This window comes from Delphinapterus leucas, chromosome 16, assembly GCF_059928025.1.
Source record: "Delphinapterus leucas isolate spDelLeu-1000000601 "Yukka" chromosome 16, BTC_Dleu_Yukka2, whole genome shotgun sequence".
In the NCBI taxonomy this organism is placed as follows: Eukaryota; Metazoa; Chordata; class Mammalia; order Artiodactyla; family Monodontidae; genus Delphinapterus; species Delphinapterus leucas.
Genome location: NC_143144.1, coordinates 16,047,307 through 16,069,275, shown reverse-complemented (window position 1 = coordinate 16,069,275; position 21,969 = coordinate 16,047,307). Strand labels below are relative to the sequence as shown.

Sequence of the window (21,969 nt, the reverse complement as noted above, 5' to 3'; positions counted from 1 at the left end):
ATATATGTATATGTATAGCTGATTCACTTTGTTATACAGCAGAAACTAACACACCATTGTAAAGCAATTATACTCCAATAAAGATGTTTAAAAAAAAAAAGTGGAGACCTCAGACCCACGTTGTTACCTTGTTAACCTTGTCTGAATTACCATATGTGATTTAAAAGTCACATTGTGCTTTTGTTTAAAATATGTTAAAATTCAGACTTTTTTGCTGATTTGGAGAAGCATTTTCTCCAGACATTCCTAATTAACGAGGCCTCATAGCATTCTGAACTGAAGGCTGTGGTGGAATTTAATCATACTTACTAGGAGGCCTGTACTGTTGCTTACACCCTACAACACATGCTTCCCTCCATACGTGATGGATGGCTTGCAGTAGGATGTCTGAGCAGAACTGGTCTTCGTGAAAAGCTTAATTGGAGGCAACTGCTAGCTGCCTCCAGAAACCCACTGTAGGTTCCAAATCTCCAGTAATTTTGTTATGTAACAATCCAGCATTTAGCCTTTTGTATTACAGAGACCTCTCCCTTCCCAACTCGAGTGGGGTCCTCCTAGGTCAGAGTTCTCTCAGGGATGTAGCAGGTGAAAGTAAGATGCCCTAGAACACAGATGGGATCAGATTTTGCCTGGTCAAAACAATAAAGGAAGGATCATTAAGCCTCAGTTGCAAAGAACTAGGTGCAAATCATAACCGTAAATCGTATGCTTCAGGAACTGGGTTGAGATAGAGGTGTAGATTAGAAAGTTAGAGGTCAAGTTACAAAATGACAGCAGCAACCTTTGTCTTAGGGGGGCTGTGATTTCTGCTTCCTGGCTGGGACAGAGCATTGAAGAAAGGCGGATACAGTCTTGTAGTTCTTTGTGGGCTGAGGGCGGGACCTCAAGAATAGCTACCTGCTGGTGAAGAGAGCTGGGGATAGGAGTAGGGATAACCCTTCTGGAATCATTTCCTGCGTGTAGTCCATGTGCAGATACGAGGCAGGTGCGAGGCAGAACACAACGCGGTGTGACTAAAGAGAGAACACAATAGAATGGATTGCTTTCTATGCTTCTTTGTAGTGCTAGCTAATTCAGGCAGCAAGAAAGCAGATCCTCGCCAGTGGTGAATGTATACCCCCGAGCAGCAGTGATGGTAACTGATTTATAGGATACTTACTTGTTCTATTAACACCTTTCCTTAGATTTTTATTATAATGTGAATTTTGATTTTTGTGTTGTAATTTTGCCGTGTTTATGTATTGCGTAAGATCTCCTGTCTGACATCTTAAATATTTCCTTTCGGATTATCCAGACCCGTTCAGCCTCAAGGGTCCATAGCAGGAAGTTAATAGAATAGCTCCTGAAGACTGCAGTGCAGTGTCAGCATGCTGCATTCTCTGAATTGTGTCTTCTGAGATGGCCTTGACACCATCTGAATTTATGCGTGACCCTTGCTCTCTTAGCAAGTCATCCTAGCGCTCTTGGGGAAGAGAATGTAAGTAAGACACACCAGAGCTGCTCCTGATTTGCTTTCCAGTAAGGAGCATTGATGCCCTGGAGTAGGTAAAGGCCAAATGATATTATTGGATGCCTGCAAAATACCCTTCATTGAAGAAGATAGATGAATGCTTTGCTAGCTAAGACATTTTTTCATCAAATACAATGGACCACCTAACTTAATCTGCGCTCTCGTCATTAACCTTTCTCTTGTAAATTATTATTTAACTTCCCATCTGGGGAAGATAATTGAATAAAAATATCCTTCTATTGGTCTTGGTATGTAGTACTTTTTTGTTCTGATCTCTGAAAGGATTACGGATTTATGTGTTTGAGTGCTATACCTCATTTGTTTCCAAAAGGATTTCAGGAGGTTTACAGATTAAAATATACAAAGTAAGACATGTAAGGATGAAACAGAAAAAGTAAATGTTACCAAGCAACTGGAAAGAGCTAGTGAATACAAAGCCCTTAAATTTAGGCTTTAAGGGCTTTTATACATGTAGTAGAAAAGGAAGCACGGGTTATATAGCTTTCACTTTTTAACAAAGGAAATCTTAGTTATCTATAGAGACAGGTTTTTTTGTGTGTGAAATAATTCAAATGTGATTTTTATATCATGTGAATCATTCTATTAAGAGCAGTGAGTTTCCACAGACATAGAGAACAGACTTGTGGTTGCCAGGTGGGAGTGGGGGAGGGAGAGGGATGAACTGGGAGTTTGGGGTTAGCAGATGCAAACTATTAAAATTAAAATGGAAAAACAACAAGGTCCTACCATATAGCACAGGGAACTATATCCAATCTCCTGGGATAAACCATAATGGAAAAGAATATAAAAAAAGAATGTATATATGTGTATAACTGAGTCACTTTGCTATATACAGCAGAAATTAGCATAATGTTGTAAATTAACTATACTTTAATGAAAAAAAAAGAAAGTTTCATAGTTGACAGTATCTTTAATAGCTACATTTCAAAAGGTTCCATTCCTACTACCCCATACTGCCTAAATCTCCATCTGTGAAGGTGCCTTGCCCAGGGAGGCTGAGACACTATGGCCCAGGTACTTAGCTGTGTGATGTTTTAATTGCGTGTGATAGAACTTGGCACTTGTGCCACAGGTCTGTGACTAGAGAACATGTCCAACTGGACTGCCTTTCTCAAATAGCAGTTGTTTTGAACAAAGCCTTAGCAGGGCCTTGGCCACATTTGGAACTCAATTATGTCATAAGACAGGCTGCTTTATCTAAAATTCTTAGATAAAGGCTACTTTATCTAAAGTTCTTTTTGTTAAAGTGAGAGTAGTGTTTTTAGACAGTTGAACTCCTAAACCTGTTGATGGAAACATACAAGTGTCAGATTTTACGTTGTGCCCAAATAAGAGGTCGACACGGGGTCAGCCCATGCATAAGCAAAACGACGTCCGTGGATAAACATTATCTGGAGACTTCCTTTCTCAGTTAAATTCATTCTAGCAAATATTAAAGAACTTCTCCTATAAGCTAGACCTGGAAGTCCAGACTCAAGTAAGCCACTGACCTGACGCTGCTAATTTGTTGAGGCCCCCATGTGCTCAACCATACCAAAGAGTCTCTCTCTCTTAATTCCCCAAAGCACAACTAAGTCTTGGCTCTAGTGCCCAACAAGACTTCTCTAAAAACTCTGGGACTGATGAAGGGAGTTCAGAACAGAAAGGCAGAGCTTATTACTCAGGCATATAAAGGAATGAAATAGTGCCATTTGCAGAGACATGGATGGACCTAGAGATTGTCATACAGAGTGAAGTAAGTCAGAAAGAGAAAAGCAAATATCATATAATAATCACGTATATGTGGACTCTAGAAAAATGGTACAGATGAACTTATTTGCAAAGCAGAAATAGAGTCACAGACGTAGAGCACAAACTTATGGTTACGGGGGGGAGGGATGAAATGGGTGATTAGGATTGACATATATACACTATTATATATAAAATAGATAACTAATGAGAATCTACTGTATAGCACAGGGAACTCTACTCAGTGCTCTCTGGTGACCTAGGTGGAAAGGGAATTTTAAAAAGAGTGGATATATGTATACGTGTAACTGATTCACTTTGCTGTAGGCAGAAACTAACACAACATTGTAAAGAAACTATATGCCAGTAAAAATTAATTTTTAAAAATGAGATTAAAAAAAAAAGGTGGAGCTGAAGGACCTGTTCTGGATAACACTGTCCCCAAAGTCCGTGGGCTATGACCCCTTCCTCAGGAAAGGGCTCCCTTGTGAGCCCCCTGAAGCCACTGTGTTGGAGAGTCTCTCTTACTTCCATTAGCGAGAACCCCTTTTACCAACACTATGTCTCTTCTGGTCAGAGTCTAAGCCCCTTAACCTAGTCTCTGGTCCCAGAGAGAGGGGGAACCCCATTTCCTCTACACCTGGGCTCTCTTAATTCAGTAGCCACTAACAACTGAGTACTAACTTTAATTTAAATTAAATGTAAACTTCTATGCCTCATTCCCCAGAACCACATTTCGGGTGCCCAGTTTCCACGTGTGGCTAGCAGCCATTGTATTAACACTGTATACGTAACGTTTCCATCATCACAGAAAGTTCTTTCGAGCAAAGCTGAGACACCATCAGTCTCAGGCTTCCTTCCCTTCGGTGTCATAATTATCTCTAAATGCAACTTTCCCCTCCAAGGAAAGTGATGCTTTAAGCAGAAGCAATTTTACTCCTAATAGACTTGCCCCTTTCGGCTCCAAAAGCAGATTGCTGCCTTTCCCATCATGTAAGCAGAGACTGCCGTGACCACCAACAGCAATAAAACTGAAATCTTCTTCCAAAGAGGACTAAAAATACTGCTGGCAACTTGAACATAGTAATTTCTCCCCAGTTCATGCCATGGAGAGTTCAGAAATATCAGAGATTGAGATAGGTCTCAAGAGAGGTCTCCAATTGCCAGAGATTATGCCGCAATTACTTCTGTGAGCCTCTGTTTTTTAATCTGGGTAAAAGATGCTTGTATCCTGTTCCTCAAAGACGCTCTCTCTGACCCCCTAAAATAGGTCGCTCCCCTCCTTGCCCCAGTGTGTGTGTGCTCATCGTGCCCTGTTGGTCCTGTCCCGTGATTGGCCTTGAAACTTAATTCTGTGGGAGTGTTTGTCTTGCACACTGTGTTTATTACCTAAGCCCCTTGCAGCCTGAGATGCCTTATTCACCCTCTATCTCCAGCTCCTCCACGGGACATCTTTCCTCACCTGGTAAATATCCTCTTTCCAAATGCTTACCACATTCCTGCCTCTGTGATAATGACTTTAACGTGAACTTCATCTTTTCAATCCTCCAGTGAAGGACTCAGCCGTGGAGAATGTGTCTCTTGCCATTTAGACTTTTTTAAGAGAGGTAGGCACTTTATTTCAGAGAACCATTCCTCACGGTACTGGGGGAAGGCAGGACCTGTATTTTTGCTGCCTGGAAGCCCTTGATCTGCCTCCCTGAGTGGTACCTTTCACATACTGATGGAGCTGCATTCCATTAAGCCAGAGGGTGGTACCATGAAAGCATCCAGGACGTTGCCTGCTGCAGAATAAGTGCTCAGCGGATGCTCATTTTCTTCCTTTCTTCTGTAGGTAAAAATGTGTAGTAATCATGATATAAAATAGTCGTGATTTGAGTATTTAGTAAGTTCCAGCTTCTTTGTTAAGCATTGTGCGTGCATTAGCTGAACAGTCCTATTCAGGCTAAAGTAGAGGTGTCGTGAAATACGCCTCACACACCCTGTGCTTCACCTCCCCTGCAGGACTTTGAGTTCCTCAAGGGCAGACCTACGTGTTATTACACATTTTGGGATCCCTGGAGTGTAACCCAGTACCTAGCACTGGGAAGGACTCGATATATATTTGTTGAATTCAAGAATGAATCAACAGATAACTTCCAGGCCTCCTTATCCACTATTCCTGGGCACCCAGTACCTATTCAAACCTGCTTTCCTCAAGCCCCAGTCCTCTCCCTGGTCTATCAGAATTTCAGGCTGAGCTTTACTTGGTGTTAAGGACCCACTTCCCAAACTGATGTGAGCTGCATTAAGGGGGATGGGAAATCCATAGGATTCTAATAGAGGGGTAGAGGCAAGTACACCAAACCCAAGTATTGAATGTCAGACACTGAGAGGCAAGTTGATTTGAGCAGCCACGAGTCTTGTGATTCAGCAGTGTAGTTGACCTTGGAAGACACGCCTAGAACAAAGGGCTAGTCACCAAGGTCTGCTGCCAGGCTTTGTTCAGTTAAGGGTGTTTGAAGCAGAGCCTCAGTTTCTGAGCTATCAAAGCCCAGTCAAGGCCACCACCAGCCAGTGCTAGGAAGATCATCAGCCACTCAAACGTGGAGAAGAGGTGAGCATCGCTTCAGCAGGAGGGTGACTTTTGTAATGTTTTTATAAGGGTCCAGGGCTTCCGGAGACGCTACTGTAGTTTGTGTGGCGATGCCATTGCAAATACATTAAAAAAATATATTTTCCCTGCATTATACAAGTTATTTTTAAAATAAAATACAATAAAGCAAAAGAAAGAAAAGAAAAACCGTCCATAAGAGTCCTATTTTGTTAACGTTTAGATGTCTGTCCTTATAAAGCCCAAACACACACACACACACACACACACACACACACACACATTCATTTTTATTGATACGTATTTTCAAATATAAAATAAGTTATGTTTATCTCCTAGTATAGGTTCAACAGCATTAAAGACTTTTTTTTACATCTTTATTGGAGTATAATTGCTTTACAATGGTGTGTTAGTTTCTGCTTTATAACAAAGTGAATCAGTTATACGTATACACGTGTTCCCATATCTCTTCCCTCTTGCGTCTCCCTCCCTCCCACCCTCCCTATCCCACCCCTCCAGGCGGTCACAAAGCACCGAGCTGATCTCCCTGTGCTATGTGGCTGCTTCCCACTAGCTATCTACCTTACGTTTGGTAGTGTATATATGTCCATGCCTCTCTCTCGCCTTGTCACAGCTTACCCTTCCCCCTCCTCATATCCTCAAGTCCGTTCTCTAGTAGGTCTATGTCTTTATCCCTGTAAAGACATTTTTAATGGGTTATATAAACCTCCTTTGGAATGAAAATGGAGATTTGGGAGCCTTTAGCAAAGAAATGTGAGTTATGGAAAAGTCTCAGTGTGGTTACTGCATTACCCATATTCTTGTTACCATGGTGATATTAACATCTCAGGAAGAACAAAACCAGTAAGTAAGCGGAGGCCAGAGTGGTGGGAGATAGACCTTTTCTAGAGAATTGCTCTCTGCATGCCATGCAATCTTGTTCCTGCCTTTTTCATTTAATCCCCTGAATGCCACATCAAAGGAGAATCTCCTATATAATTTTTTAAGGGAATGTTTTTGTCTTAAACCCATTAGTACATTGGAGCTTATTAACATCCTACCCTGTGGTATGGGATGTGTGTTGTTGTCGTCTGAGGAGCTGAAGTTTCTAAGCTGTAGCAGCCTAGACTGAGGAGGAAAGTTCTCAGATACATGCTGGAGCCCTGGCTCTCATCCTGGCTGTATCATCGGTCACTGATGTGGTCCAGCGCAAGCCTCTTCATCATGTAGGCTGCATTTTTCTTTTCTTTTTTTTTTTAATTTATTTATTTTATTTATTTATTTTTGGCTGTGTTGGGCCTTCATTGCTGCACACGGACTTTCTCTAGCTGTGGCGAGAGGGGGCTACTCTTCTTGCAGTGCACGGGCTTCTCATTGCGGTGGCTTCTCTTGTTGCAGAGCACGGGCTCTAGGCATGTGGACTTCAGTAGTTGCAGCACGCGGGCTCAGTAGTTGTGGTGCATGGGCTTAGTTGCTCCGCGGCATGTGGGATCTTCCCGGACCAGGGCTCGAACCCATGTCCCCTGCATCGGCAGATGGATTCTTAACCACTGCGCCACCAGCGAAGCCCTGCATTTTTCTTATTAGCCAGATAGGAGAGAGATCAATCAACCACAAGCCCTTCCCTTCTGCATGACCACCTTATCTGACAGGGATGGAGGCCTTTCGCAGAAGAGAGTAGGTATAGTACAGTGTCAAAGCAAACAGCAAGGCAGTCAGACTGCTGGAGTTCCACACTGGTCCTGTGGCTTACTTGTGTGCTCCTGGGCAAGTTATTCATGCTTCTTCAGCTTTGTCACCCATAAAATGGGTCCGAAAATAGTACCAAATGCGTAGCATCATTGTGACCGCACGAAATAATCCATATAAATTGCTTAGCATGTGGGCCAGGGTCCTAGCCATGTTTGTGCTGGTGGTGGTGATTAATGCTTACATCTGGGAGGAGACCCATCAGTGTAAGACACAGTCACCTGTCAAGCGTGACACATGTCAAGCAAGTGACATCATGTCAGCTCTCTAGAGTACTTCTGGAGCTAGTCAGAAATGGTGCGTCCCAGAATGTTGGAGTTACAGTGTTTGCGTTGTGTCTGTCAGCATGAGAAGGGCAGCCTTTACCAAACGATTAACATGACATTGTTTGAGACAGTAAGAACGCCAGTAAAAAAAAAAATCATAGAAATTGGAAGGTACATATTTCCCTTTCACTTTTTGTCTTTGAATATATGCCCTGCTTCCTGCAGTACAGCTCTAGAATTGTTGCTCTGAGAACATGTTTAAATGACCCGAATAAATCCTATTTTGAAATTCTGTGAAATAAAGTTCTCTTAAGTTAGGAGTTGGCAGTGCTCGCTTTATTCATTTGCACTTTAAAAGGGAATAATTCATTAGCTGTAGAATTTTCATTTCCTCCACTGCAGCCCTCCACTGAACATTCGGACCATTGTTCACACTTCCTATTGTCAGAAGGTGCACTTGGATGAGCTCAGATGCACCCTGGTCCCCTCCTGGGCATCTTAGTTCTTTCATGAGAAAATCTTGCTCTTGTTCCTCTGGTGGTTTGAAGCATATACAGGAAGGGCGAAGGGGCACCTAGAGCGAAGCGTTTAGGACTTTGAAGAACCAGACGTTGCAGAGAGGTGAATTGGGGACACATGCGCGATCCTTTATTGGCTCTCTCACAAATCAAAGCAGTAGGTTCCAAGAAAACAAGTTCAGGTAGGAGATCAGCATGGACTATCATGGTTGAAAAAAAAAAAAATTGAAAAGCTAAGCTGTGATGGACATAAAAGGATTAGAGTCAGCTCCAGGAAGTGGAGGCTGAGGCCCATTCGCACATGTGAAATGAGGCTGGAGATGAATGGCGAGTCCAAGCCTGTGGGGAGGGACTCCCCGAACCCCTGGCTGGGCTGAGGGCACTGGCCTGGATCCTGCAGGTAGAAGGGAGTAATTGTAGCGTTTTTGGTTTGTTTGTTTGTTTTTGAGATAATTGGCATGATACACTGTATAAGTTTGAGGTATACAGTGTGTTGGTTTGATACATTTGTATATTGCAATATGATTACTACAGTTTTTGTTCGCTAATAACTCTAACATATATAATTATCATTTCTTTTTTGGGGTGAGAACGTTAAGACCTAGTCTCTTAGCAACTTTGAAGTTGATAATACAGTCTTGTTGACTGTAATCACTATGCTGTACATTAGATCTCCACAACTTATTTATCTACTATTTGCAAGTTTGTACCCCTAACCGACATCTCCCCAACTCATCCACTACCCCGCAGCCCCTGGTCAGCGCCATTCGACTCTCTGTTCTTACAGGTCTTTAAATGGAGAAGTGGAATGATGGCTGGCATGTAATGGGGCAGGGCTGGGATGGCTAAACCCCCTTCAGTGCGTGGGACATCCTCATGCCAGTGACAGTGTCCCAACCAGAATGCCAGTGGAGCCAGTGGTGGCCCCTCTGAGACAGCATTGCTGGATTGATCATCTCTTTACAGCCAAGAGATGGAGAGATGGGAATGTCCCCAGATGGGAAAGAAGGGCCGGGCAGTTCGTGTTCACTCTGGGACTGCTCTGCAGAGGGCAGCAAGCTTCGCCCATGATGCACCCCTCAGAGTTGGTTGGACTGGAAGACCCTGAGGGTCCTTTCCGCTCTTACTACTGAGACTTTGAAATAGGAGGTGGAAAAAACTTATCCAAAATTCAAACTAATTTAGGAAATGGCTTTCATTTATTACTACGTACTCCAGTAAGTTTCCTATACGTTATTTCCTTTATTCTTCACAGTTATCCCGTGAGATGTGGGTATGAGTTCCATTTTACACCAGGGAGCAAGAAGTTAAATAACTTGTGTTTCAATTAAACTGTACGGCTTCAAGGTGGCAGAGCTTGAGCTAAGAACAGCAAAGTAAATCAGTCAAGTAAAAAAAGACAATAAAAACAAGCAAGTAAAATAAACAACATTCAGACCGTGTAGTTCATAACATTCTAACATCGGAGGGAGTGTGTACCGGGCTTTGGACTTAATCCAGGGTCATCCCAGGAAAACCAGAACTGCCAGTAGTCTCTCTTCGACCTGCTGGCTACTCGTTTGCTGCCTGCACCAGTTGCAAAATGAATTAAATACATTTTTCAAGATTTTAAAGGTTTTTTTGTTTTTAACTCACTACCATATCCCATCTCACATTTAAGGACGTTTTAATTGAAAGATGAGCAAACTTAAAAAAACTGACAAATGATCAAATTCATTCTAAAAGGTAATGCATTCATATTTCCACTACATGTTATTTATTATCTCTACCAGTTCTGCATTTTTGAACCCCTAACGATCATGCTTTGAAATGGACTCTTGATATTTAGAAACGTAATGGCTTTATGACAAAAAGGTATCATGTACGTTTTCTGGTAAGAAATACAAGGCAGGCTTGTCCAAGGAGCACGTCCCTCTGAGTTTGAAAATGAAAAATCATTTTTCATAGCCTCCAAGCCAGGGCCTTGCAGCCGGTTTTCCCTAGCTGGCCAGCATCTTCCCATTGCCCTGGACCGGGATTCAGTGCTTCAGGGATGGGGCCTCGCAGTCTGTGTTTTTTTAACAAGTTCCTCAGGTAATTCTTCTGATCGAGCATATTAGAAAACATTGACTGAGGCCATGCTATGAAAATCTTTTCTTCATATAAATTGTCTAAAGTTGAGTCACAGAAATCGCAATAATTGTTTTGCTTGTAAAAACTACCTGTATGTTTATAAGCCCATAATAATATAACCTTGAATGTGCAGCATATTTACAGCTTACAGCAGCGGTCCCCAACCTTTTTGGCACCAAGGACTGGTTTCGTGGAAGATAGTTTTTCCACGGACTTGGGGGCAGGGAGGGGGGGTATGGTTTTGGGATGATTCAAGAGCGTTACATTTATTGTGCACTTTATTTCTATTATTATTACATCAGCTCCACCTCAGATCATTAGGCATCAGATCCCGGGGGTTGGGGACCCCTGGCTTACAGAATACTTTTATGTACAGTGCATCATTTGAGACCCACAAGAATAGATAGTTTGACAGATGAGAACTGAGATCCCAAGAAGTCCTTTGTCCTAGATCCTACTGAGAGTAAGACGGAAGAACAAGGATGTGCATCCAGACCTTCTAACTCATTTTTTATGTCTCAGTGTGTGACCATCAGCCCCCAGCAGCAGTGCCAGATGGAAGCTGAGACCGGGATGTTGGCCCCTGGGTAGCTGTGGTCTTGCTGGTCCCTGGAGGAGCTCCATCTCCTTAGAACAACGAGTACACTGCACACAGATAAAGCCATTTGCACTAGACTGGCTTTATTTCTTTCCAAACCATCTTTCTTTAGAAACTTCAAAGACATTATTTTCATTTTTGACGTGTTTGAAACTTCAGCAAGAATCTAATTTATTGGAAGGCCAAGTGAGGGTAGGATACTTGAGAGACTAACAGTTTCAAGTTCACTGACATCTCCAAAGCCTGAACGAATGATTTATTTTCTGGAGGGGAAAGAAAAGTATTCAGCACAGAGATTAATTTAATTTCTGATTTATTAGAAATGATATGAGTGTGGAAAATTTATAACTATAAACCACCTTCATTTTTATGTTTTTAAGAAATTCTACTAGTAGACTGTTAGAAAAAAAATATAGACTGTTATTAAAGTTACAGCATTCATTAGAAAGATTACAGGAAATCTATATCATTAGATTAACTCATTTTAAATAATTAAACTTTTTTTTTTGGCGGTACGCGGGCCTCTCACTGTTGTGGCCTCTCCCGTTGCGGAGCACAGGCTCCAGACGCGCAGGCCCAGCGGCCATGGCTCACGGGCCCAGCCGCTCCGTGGCATGTGGGATCCTCCCGGACCGGGGCACGAACCTGTGTCCCCTGCGTCGGCAGGCGGACTCTCAACCACTGCGCCACCAGGGAAGCCCAACAAGTTATTTTGATTTGTTTGAGCTTTACTCTCCTCATCTGTAACATAAAGAAAGAAAATAGATAGTACCCCTTATGAGGGTTGTTGAGTGGGTTAAATGAGATAAGCGTTACGGAATACCTGTGAGTTTCCTTTCTCTTTTTGAATTAATCTCATCTCTCCCCTTGGCAGTCCTGTGATGGAGGCACTGGAGGTATTATGTCCATTATACAGATGAGAATATAAGTCCATAGAGGTGTGGTTTGGTATATTTCACTATTTTGAGATAATTCCCTACCATGATCTCTTCAAATATTTCTTCTGCCCTATTTTCTCTCTTTTCCTTATGCATCTCCAGTCAGCTCTTTTATATCATCCCACAGCTCTTGGGTGCTCTGTTCTTTCTTTCCATTCTTTTTTCTTTGTGTTTCAGTTTGGATCATTCATACTGGTGTATCTTTCAGTTCACTGATTCTCTCCTCAGCTCTGTGAAGTCTACTGATGAGCCCATCAAAGGAATGCTTCATTTCTTTTTTTTTCACTTTTACTTTATATTTTTATTTAATTTTTATTTTATATTGGAGTATAGTTGATTTACAATATTGTGATAGTGTCGAGTGTACAGCAAAGTGATTCAGTTATACATATATATATATTCACTCTTTTTCAGATTCTTTTCTTATATAGGTTATTACAGAATATTGAGTAGACTTCCCTGTGCTATGCATTAGGTCCTTGTTGATTATCTATTTTATATATAGTAGTGTATATACGTTAATCCCAAACTCCTAATTTATCCCTCCCCCCAACCTTTCCCCTTTGGTAATCATAAGTTTGTGTTCTATGTCTGTGAGTCTGTTTCCGTTTTGTAAGTAAGTTCATTTATATCAATTTTTTTAATTCCACGTATAACTGATATCATATGATATTTGTCTCTGTCTGATTTCACTTAGTATGATAATCTCTAGGTCCATCCATGTTGCTGCAAATGCATTATTTCATTTTCTTATGGCTGAGTAATATTCCATTGTATATATGGACCACATTTTCTTTATCCATTCCTCTGTTGACAGACATTTAGGTTGGGAATGCTTCATTTCCGATAGTGTGGTTTTCTTATCAAGTGTTTCCATCTGACGTAGACTCCCTAACTTTTGTTGCATGTCGTTCACCTGTTCCACTAGATAGAATGCAGACACTGAGGAAAATAGTATCCCTGCTTGGAAGCGGCCTGTGTCTTCCTTCTCCTGTCAGGCTGTAAATGTGGAAGCCCGAGCCGGTTGAGTCCGGAGTTGAGCCGAGTTTACATTTTGTTTGCACCACAGGTTTCACGGTCCTCTAGACGGGGCTGCACCGCCTTACGCTGAGGGTGAGGGCCGGCCGTCAGAGATTTTCCCTGGTTGGTGCGCTTCCCCCGCTCAGCTCTACCTGCATCCCTGTAGCACAGAGTCTCTCTCTCACCAAGCTCCTGCCCGACCTCAGGAGCCGGCTACAGTTGCTTGTTACGTTAGGCTGGGGCTGAGGGGTCTTTCATTCTGGATCCGCTTCAGTCTTAGGGAGTACGCCTAGGCCTCAGGTCTGGGTCTGTCTCAGCACTCTCGCCCTTTCTACCACGGCAGCCAAACTCTGCCTTGTATACATGGTTGTGATCTCGGGTGGCCTCAGCCTGCAGCGGCTTGAAGCCAGACTTCAGTCTGGCCAGAGATTGAAGTCAGGCCGCATCAGTGAGAGTGCTGGATCCTAGCCGCTAGATCACGAGGGCCAGTAACCAATGACAAGGCCCTGGCCTATCAGCTTTGTAGAAAGGAGTTTCCACAAAGAGACGGAAAGTAGTGAAACAAGTCAATTGTATATTAGGAGGAAAAAGAGTACATGTGAATAGACACACACGGGCAGACTCAGAGAGAGAGTCGTGCCTTTGTGGTAGTTTGTATCACTTTTATGGGGCATTTCTGCCGGGTTTCCTCTGGCCAAGCATCTTGCTTTTCCTGGCTCTGAATCTGTATTGGGTTAAACTCAGGGTCCTACCCTATGTGCGCATGCATCTCTTAGCCAAGATGGATATTAGCCCAGAGGCCTGTGGGAAGGTTGACATCACCTACTCTGATGTGCCCCCTCCCTTTTTGGCCCCCCAGGAGGCTTTCTGCACACGTGTAGTTGGGAAGGTCTCCTTGACCTCAAGAATGAGGAATATGTGGTCTCTTTTATCTGGGCATGGCTCAGGTTCTCCTCCCTCCTGTATTATGTTCATCTTGGAGTATCTGTCCACAGGGACAAACTCCAGCTGCCCAGCCTGGGGCCCATCTATCTCCTGTCTCAGTTGTAGATTTGAAGGTTCCTCATATATACTGCCAAACTGCATCCCAGAAAGCAGGCACACATTTACGCTTCCCGAGCAGCTAATGAGGTTCCTCCTAAACAAGCCTTTTTGTCTTTAACATCACTGGACTCTTTTGATTGGGTGGGATTCCATAATTTTGTGACCCGCTTGTATAATGGAAATGCAGCAGTGGACCTGGTACCTAGTAGAGCATAAAAGATTTTTATTGGTTAACTGAGGAATCGAAATAGAAATGTCCTGTTGACTGGTCCAAAGGTCCCACTTTGATTTTGACTTGTTCCTCATTGGCAGAAGCAGTCGCTACCTGATTCAGGAATACAAAAGTATGTGTTTCACTCAGAAGCTCCATTTGACGGAGATGAGAAACCTAGTCTTTAGGCAAAGCCTTTATGATCCCTGACTGGAAATACCACACACACACCCCCTACCCCGAGGATCTAGAAGACTGAATTCTGATGCTGACCCTGCCTCTCATTAGTTGTCTCTTAATATACAGATTACTGATCAGTTCTATCCCTTGGTTGATTGATCAACTGGGATTAATGATGTATATCTCCAGTAGATTGTTGTGAAGATAAAATGAAATTACATAAGTAATTTACAACACTTACTAAGTGCTGTAGAAATAGAAAGTAGTACTCTAGGAGGGGTCAGAGCAGTGTAGAAAAATGTGGGAGTTTGAATTTCAAGGCACCCTTTTGACATCTACACATCACCGTAAGATAGAGTCCATGAATATGGAAGTGAGCAAAATGAGAAATAGAGCTCTTTCCTCTCACTAAAATTAGCCTACTTGTGATAAAGGTTAATTAAGTCCTTCTCCACCAGGCAAGGGCACATCTTTATAGGGAAATAGCATGTCAGCCCTGACTCACGCTGGGGAGTGAGGAGGTCTTTGTGTCGTATCCCACTCTGAGCTCGGTAAGCTCTCCTGTTGGACTGTGTTTCCTATAGACCTAATCTGATGCTGTATCTGCTGTCTCAGGCCTAGAATTCACCCATAGTGCTGCTTGGCTCATTTACATACTTGCACTCAGACAACGGAGACAAGCAAGACCATCAGAAAGCTTCTTTCTGCCAGCTTTCATTCATACGCAAAATCATCCACCCCGAAGAGGGCCAAAGCATATACAATGCACAGCCTCTATAGTTTTAATTCCTCTTTTGTCACCTTTTACACACCGTTGAAACCGTCAGCCACAAGCTGATAGGTCTAGAGCAGAGATCAACCAACTACTGCCCACAGGCCAAATCCAGCCCACCAGCTGTTTTTGTAAATAAAGTTTTATTGGAACACAGACACTCCCGTTTCTGTGCATGTCACGTGGGGCTGCTGACAAAGGCAGCACTGACAAATTGCAATGAAGATGGTATGGCCTGCAAAGCCAGAAATACTTGATATCTGGCCCTTGGCAGAAAAAGTATGCCTACCACTTGGTCTAGAGCAATCATACTAGCCCTGTCCACTCCCCACCAGCATGACTAAGGCATATCGCTTTTACTCAGATCTCTTTCTCCTTCTTTGACTTAACGAACTAATTTTTGTGGAACTGATTTATACTTTAGCACCTAAGAATAATGAGGTAAAGAGTTGTTCACACGGGAGAATGTATAATGACTAAAAGCATTTAACTAGAAAAGCTTATAGAAAATACAAAAGAATGTGTTAAACAGCTCTCCATGAGGATGCAACTACACAGTAAATTCCCCAGTTTAATCAATAAATATATGGGCATGGAAAAAAGAAGGCGGAATAGGGCATCTATGGAGATTTTAAAAGAGATTTAAGGGACATTTCAACCTAATGCAAGTTGTGGATATTCTAATCTGAACCACTGTACTGAGAAAATTGGGGAGAATGGGAGAATGTAAACATTGACAGATCTTGGCTTTTTGAAAGAATTATTTTTACTTGGATAAAATTAATGATATTGTTATTATTTGTTTACAAATATCCTTATCAGTTAGAGATAATTAAGTTGCAGTGATTGCGGGTGAAATAATATGATGCCTAGGATTTTCCTTCTCCTCTTAAACTCCTTCAGGCAGAAAACATAGCGGGGAGTATAGGAGAAATAATATTGGCAGAAGTTTGACAGTTATTGAACCAGAATGATGAGTACATGAAGCTCATTATGGCTTTCTCTCAAACTTTGTGTCTGTTTGAAAATTTTCATTTTAAAGCGTTTTTTCAAAAGCATAAGCTTAAGAGTCATATTTTAATTTGAATCTTGGTTTTGCCAGCTGTTTCTAATCTGTAAGATGGTCATTGTGATTCCGATTGTATGTGACATTGTGAGGATTATGAAAACTAAGTGAGATAGTAAAGAGTTTAAGGCAGTGCAGCATAATTCACAGGACATGAATCAATACCTGGTAGCTATTATATTGTATCTGCCATCACATGACAAGAATGTAACCCCTTATGAGCCTCGTTCGTTTATCGTGTAATTGACTTTTGTGAACTGCAGACCTTAAACCCATGTTGTTGCTACACAAGAAGAAGGAGCCAAAATAGAGAATGTTTTCACTATGTGCACGTATTTCCTTGACAGTCTGGACATAATCACAGCACCCGTCAGATGAGTGGAGGAAAGGACTATGGTATCCAGGGCATCTTGATTGGAATGTCAGATTGTCCTGACCATATGTCTATTCCTCAACAGTAGTTTGTTTTTTGTTTTTTGTTTTTTTGGTACGCGGGCCTCTCACTGTTGTGGCCTCTCCCGTTGCAGAGCACAGGCTCCGGACGCGCAGGCGCAGCAGCCGTGGCTCACGGGCCCAGCCGCTCCGCGGCACGTGGGATCTTCCCGGACCGGGGCACGAACCCGTGTCCCCTGCATCGGCAGGCAGACTCTCAACCACCGCGCCACCAGGGAAGCCCTCAACAGTAGTTTAAAAAAAAAAAAAATCAACATAGTCATTTTTCTGTGCAATTGCTAATAAATGCCTGTGAACGCTTTTTAGCCCATCGCGCGTGGGAAGCCCTGTGACCGTGTAGGGCACTGACAGACTTCCCAGTTTGAGTTCCTCTTGTCTCTCCTTGACAACTTGTACTCAGATGACCCAGAGCCGGCTCTGAGTAACATGACACTCCTTTCAGTAAGCCTCAGCTGACTAATACAGCCACTTAGTCAACCATTCAGTAGCCAGTGTGCATCACACACATTAATAGGAAGACATGTTGACTTAAATGTGCAGGATGTTAGAACAAAAACTATCACCATCTCATCCATCAATAATGTCAATCAAATGAAATAAACTTGGACCCTACCCCACAGAGCATGTCCCTTAAAATTCATCCCTTTTTGAGATCTCCTTCTGAGTAAAATTACCGTCAGATAGAGATGTTGGGAAGTATTCTATTCACGATGGATATTTTTTTAAAAAGGTAAGAAAAGTGTGAGGATGTGTTGGGGAAGGTTTAGGAAGCAATGTTTTGGTTAAACTCAGGTAACACTGTACTTTTTTCCCTGTTCTTCCACAGAATGACATCACTCCTTTACATGTTGCATCAAAACGAGGAAACGCCAATATGGTAAAACTATTGCTTGATCGAGGAGCTAAAATTGATGCCAAAACAAGGGTAAGAGTGCAACTTATGTGCATGCTTACGCTTATTTTCGGGAAGCAGGAATACTTCTCCTAATACTTTTGTTGCTGGTTCAGCCCTGGCTTTATCTTTATGTCCTTTGTTGTAGTCTCTTTAAAAAATGACTGCTAAGTTGATTCTTCGTACAATGGGATAATGATCCATATTTATAAATCTTTAATACACGTTTAAATAGTACCTGGCTTTAATTATAGAAACTAAGACCTACGTCCAGCGTTTTAGTTGAGTTAAATTTTTAAGCAGTTAATCACTACTTGATATTGCAGGCAGGGCTGTTGGGCCAGTTTGATATTAAGACTGACGGTTATTCTATTTAAAAACAAATCTGTCCCCCTTTGCACGTTGCTGGTGAGAATGTAAAATGGTGCAGCCACTATGGAAAACAGTAAGGAGGTTCCTCAAAAAAGTAAAAATAGAACTAGCATATGATCCAGCAATTCTACTTTGGGGTATATACCCCCAAAGAATTGAAAGCAGTATCTTGAAGCCATATTTGCACAACCAGGTTCATTGAAGCATTATTCCCAATAGCCAAGAGGTGGAAGCAGCCCACATATCCATCGACAGATAAATGGATAAAGAAAATGTGCCGTGTACATACAGTGGAATATCATTCAGCCTTATAAGAAAATCCTGTCACATTCCGCAATGTGAATGAGTCTTGAGGACATTAAGCTAAGTGACAGAAGCCAGACACGAAAGAACAAATACTGTATGATCCCACTTACAGGAGGTATCAAGAGCAGACAATCACAGACACAGACGTAGGATGGTGGTTGCCTGAGGCTTGGGGGACAGGGAAATGGGGAGTTGTTGTTTAATGGGATAGAGTGTAATATTGCGAGATAACAGTTCTAGAGATGCTACACACCGTGTGAATACAGTTAACACCACTAAACCGCACACTTAAAAGTGGTTAAGAAAGTAAATTTTACAGTGTGTTTTTTTACCACAATTTAAAAAAAAAATTTTTTTTAAACACAGATCAGTCTAGCCAGGTGTTTGACATGTTGCTTGTTCTGTGTGATGCACTGTGTGGGGAGGGGAAAGAAGTGAAACTTAGAACCAAGTTGGAATCCTGGATGGTGAGCTTAGCTGGTTGACTTAGGTCAGCGATATAACCCTCTGCATGTAATTTCTCTATCTGAAAATACAATCAGTGGCCACCTTGAAGGGTTGTTGCAGTGATCAAGCTATTGTTTGTAAACTGTGTTGGCGTAAAGTAGACCAGAAATAATCTCAGCCATTACTAGTAGAGGCACACCTCAGATATATCGCAGGTTCAGTTCTAGATCACTGCAGTAAAGCGAATATTGAAAGTAGGTGAGTCACAGGAATTTTTTTGTTTCCCAGTATATATAAAAGTTATATTAAGTGTGCAATAGCATTACCTCTTTTAAATGTACCTACTTTAAATTTAAAAAATACTTTACTGCTTAAAAATGCTAACCATTATCTGAGCCTTTAGCAAGTCATAATCTTTTTGCACTAGTAACGTAAAAATCACTGACCAGAGATCACCATAACAAATAAAACAATAATGAAAAAGTTTGAAATGTTGCGAGAATTACCAAAATGTGACACAGAGACACAAAGTGAGCAAATGCTGTTGGAAAAATGGTGCCAATAGTCTTGCCTGATGGAGGGTTGCCACCGACCTTCAATTTGTAAAAAAAAAAAAGCAGTATCTGCAAAGAGCAATAAAGCGAAGAACAATAAAATGAGGTGTGCCTGTATAACTCAGAGCTCCAATTAACATTAAACTTCTAACCAGGGATTTTCTTTTTCAGCGTTTCATGTAAGAGCAAAATGTGGTCTCCTAAACATCCTCCTCTCTAAGGGTTTCGGAGAGTTTTCCCTGTCCTGTAATTGTATCTCCCACAATCCTCTGGTTCCTCTTTCCAAGAATCCTGATCTCCATGTTTCTAAAACCGGCCCAGTCACCTGGACTTGATTCCCGTAGCTCCTGGATTCACTACTTTATTACTCCCTGCATGTATTCCCTCAATCAGTAAATGATTACTGAGTGCCCACTGTGGGCCAGACATAGCTAATTAACAGAGCAAAACAACAAGACACTTCCCCTACCCTCATGAAGCCAATGGGTAGTTTGTCTGCTGTGTGCTGTGACCCAAAGACAGCCCAGCCATGAATATTTAGCAGGAGACCCGGACTTCTTTTTCTTGGTAACTGTTAAACCTGAAAAACATGTATGTAGCGTAAAAGAAACAAGCTTCCTGGAGAGGAGGAATGAAGGAAGTTGAAGGTTGACCCCCTGCAAGACTGTCTGACTGGGGAAGTAAATTGAAGAGAAGGTCCCATTGCATTGTCTTGGTAATATTTGCTAAGAAACCATCACCAGTATGCTAGAACTGTTGTTTTAAATGGCAGGGGTCTTCCACTGAGTACAGGCTGCTTAAGGTAGTTGTAACAATAGAAGTTAGAGAATCGTTGCGTATGCCACTTGGTTACCAATAGAGCTAACGGGTCACTTGTGAATAGGGAGAATTTTTGTGACGAGCAAAGAGGGGTACTCGAGCCAAGGCAAACAGAGAAGCTTGGAGGGCTGTACCTGGATATCCAGCTGGGGTTTAACTGAGTGTGTGGATTAGGAATGACCTTATTTCTCCCTCTTTTGGTACAATCATCAGTCACCAGCACAGCAAAATTGCCTGTCAGTCATTTTGCATCGTTTATCAAACACTTACTTGCTGTATTTGGTACAGCGGGAGGAGGACAGCATATAGGAGATTCAGGTCCCATCTTAAAGGGGCACATGGTGTCACAGGGGAGGACCAGGGTGAAAACATACAAGCACTTCTGGGTCAAAGCATCAGACCTACGGAATACTGGACATAGGCGAATTCAGTATACACTTAGTTTCTATGCCCTTTTGCCTCCCTGTTCTGAAAGGCTGTCTTATGTTAAACAAGATGTAGACTTCTTTTTACCATCCATTCGGTTTCAACGTGGCGTTACCTTTCTTCTGTGTTATATGAGTGCCATGTGGATGGGAAGGAGCCTTGGAAAACCGAGAACAGAAAAGCCCGTCATTCTTCTATTGTTGTCCTGCACGGGGTGTGGGGTGTCACTCGGGCACAGACTGAATTCCTGGCAGACCCTATGGAAGAAAGCATAGTACATACCCCAGATATGTCAGCTATTTTGTGTTCTCCCCATCAGAGCTTCCCTGCTCTCTTGCTGAGTAGTGACTGGGTTTGTGGGTGAAAGGCAGAGAGCCATGAAGTGTCAGAAAGCCCTGGGAACAAGCCTCAAAATGGAAAGCAAATTTTTTTATAAATACGAGTTCTAATGACTCAATCCAGTAGCTCTTTAGAAAATAAATATTGTTATCTACCCATCTACCTCCTGCCAGGTACTTCCTACTTCTGTAGCTACCTTGTTGCATCAACAATCTGACCTGCTGCACACCAATCCCCTTGGGTTTAGGGACAGGAAAACGAATCTGGGTTTCACCTGAGGGGCCAGCACACTCTAAGGGACCTCGTTGGCTTGCTCTGTCCCCTTGCTCGCCTTACCGACCTAATAAAGGATTCAGTTTAAAAGTAGATGCTTCTCAGTGCCCTTTCAATCAGCGAAATAAATTTCAATTGTGGTCAGAGTAATTTAAGTGGGATCTGACCAGCTGGAAAAGCAGGATGAGAGTGAATTGGTTTTTTACCCTAGTGCCTGATCTCTAGTCTTAAGTGTGACCAGCAAGTGAGATCATGAACTGAGGAAAGTTGATCCTCCTGAGTCTTAGTTTCCATCTCAGTACAGTTAGTGGGTTGTTCCCAATGATTTCCCAAGCTCTCCCAGCTGCTGGGGCACTGGACGCTGTAACTTTGAGAATAATTAGTTCTAGTGAAAGTCAGGATGGTGTTATGTGTTGGGGTGATGTGACCAAGATGGCGAAGTAGGAGACCCCAGCCCCCATCACCCAGGAAGATCAACAATTAGACAGTGATCCACGATCAAAGAGAGCTCGGGAGTCCACTTAAGAAACTCCAGCAACACAGTGGAGCAAAAAACCTGAGAATACTGCAGGGAAAAAGGGAAGGAAGAAGGGCTTCATTTTGCCTGCGTCATCCCATTCCCCAGGCCAGCACTGCTCAGGGCCAAGAGTGAGCCTCCCCAACTAGAAGGAGTTCCCCTCACCAAGAAAGGGAGACTGGGGTGAACCGCCAGCTTCCCCAGCCTTTCGGGGCACTGAGCAAAGGACCCACTTGGGTTTCACC

General features: G+C 42.5%; 1 protein-coding gene across 12 annotated transcripts in view; it reads left to right on the top strand.

Moving 5' to 3' along the window:
* ANK3 (ankyrin 3) overlaps positions 1 to 21,969 on the top strand; it is a 676,704-nt gene that overhangs the window by 474,584 nt on the left and 180,151 nt on the right. For all 12 annotated transcript variants that reach the window (XM_089897519.1, XM_089897518.1, XM_089897520.1 and 9 more), the window contains exon 8: positions 17,606 to 17,704. In XM_089897519.1, the coding sequence (XP_089753645.1) occupies positions 17,606 to 17,704 (99 nt within the window). The remainder of the gene's footprint in view (positions 1 to 17,605; positions 17,705 to 21,969) is intronic.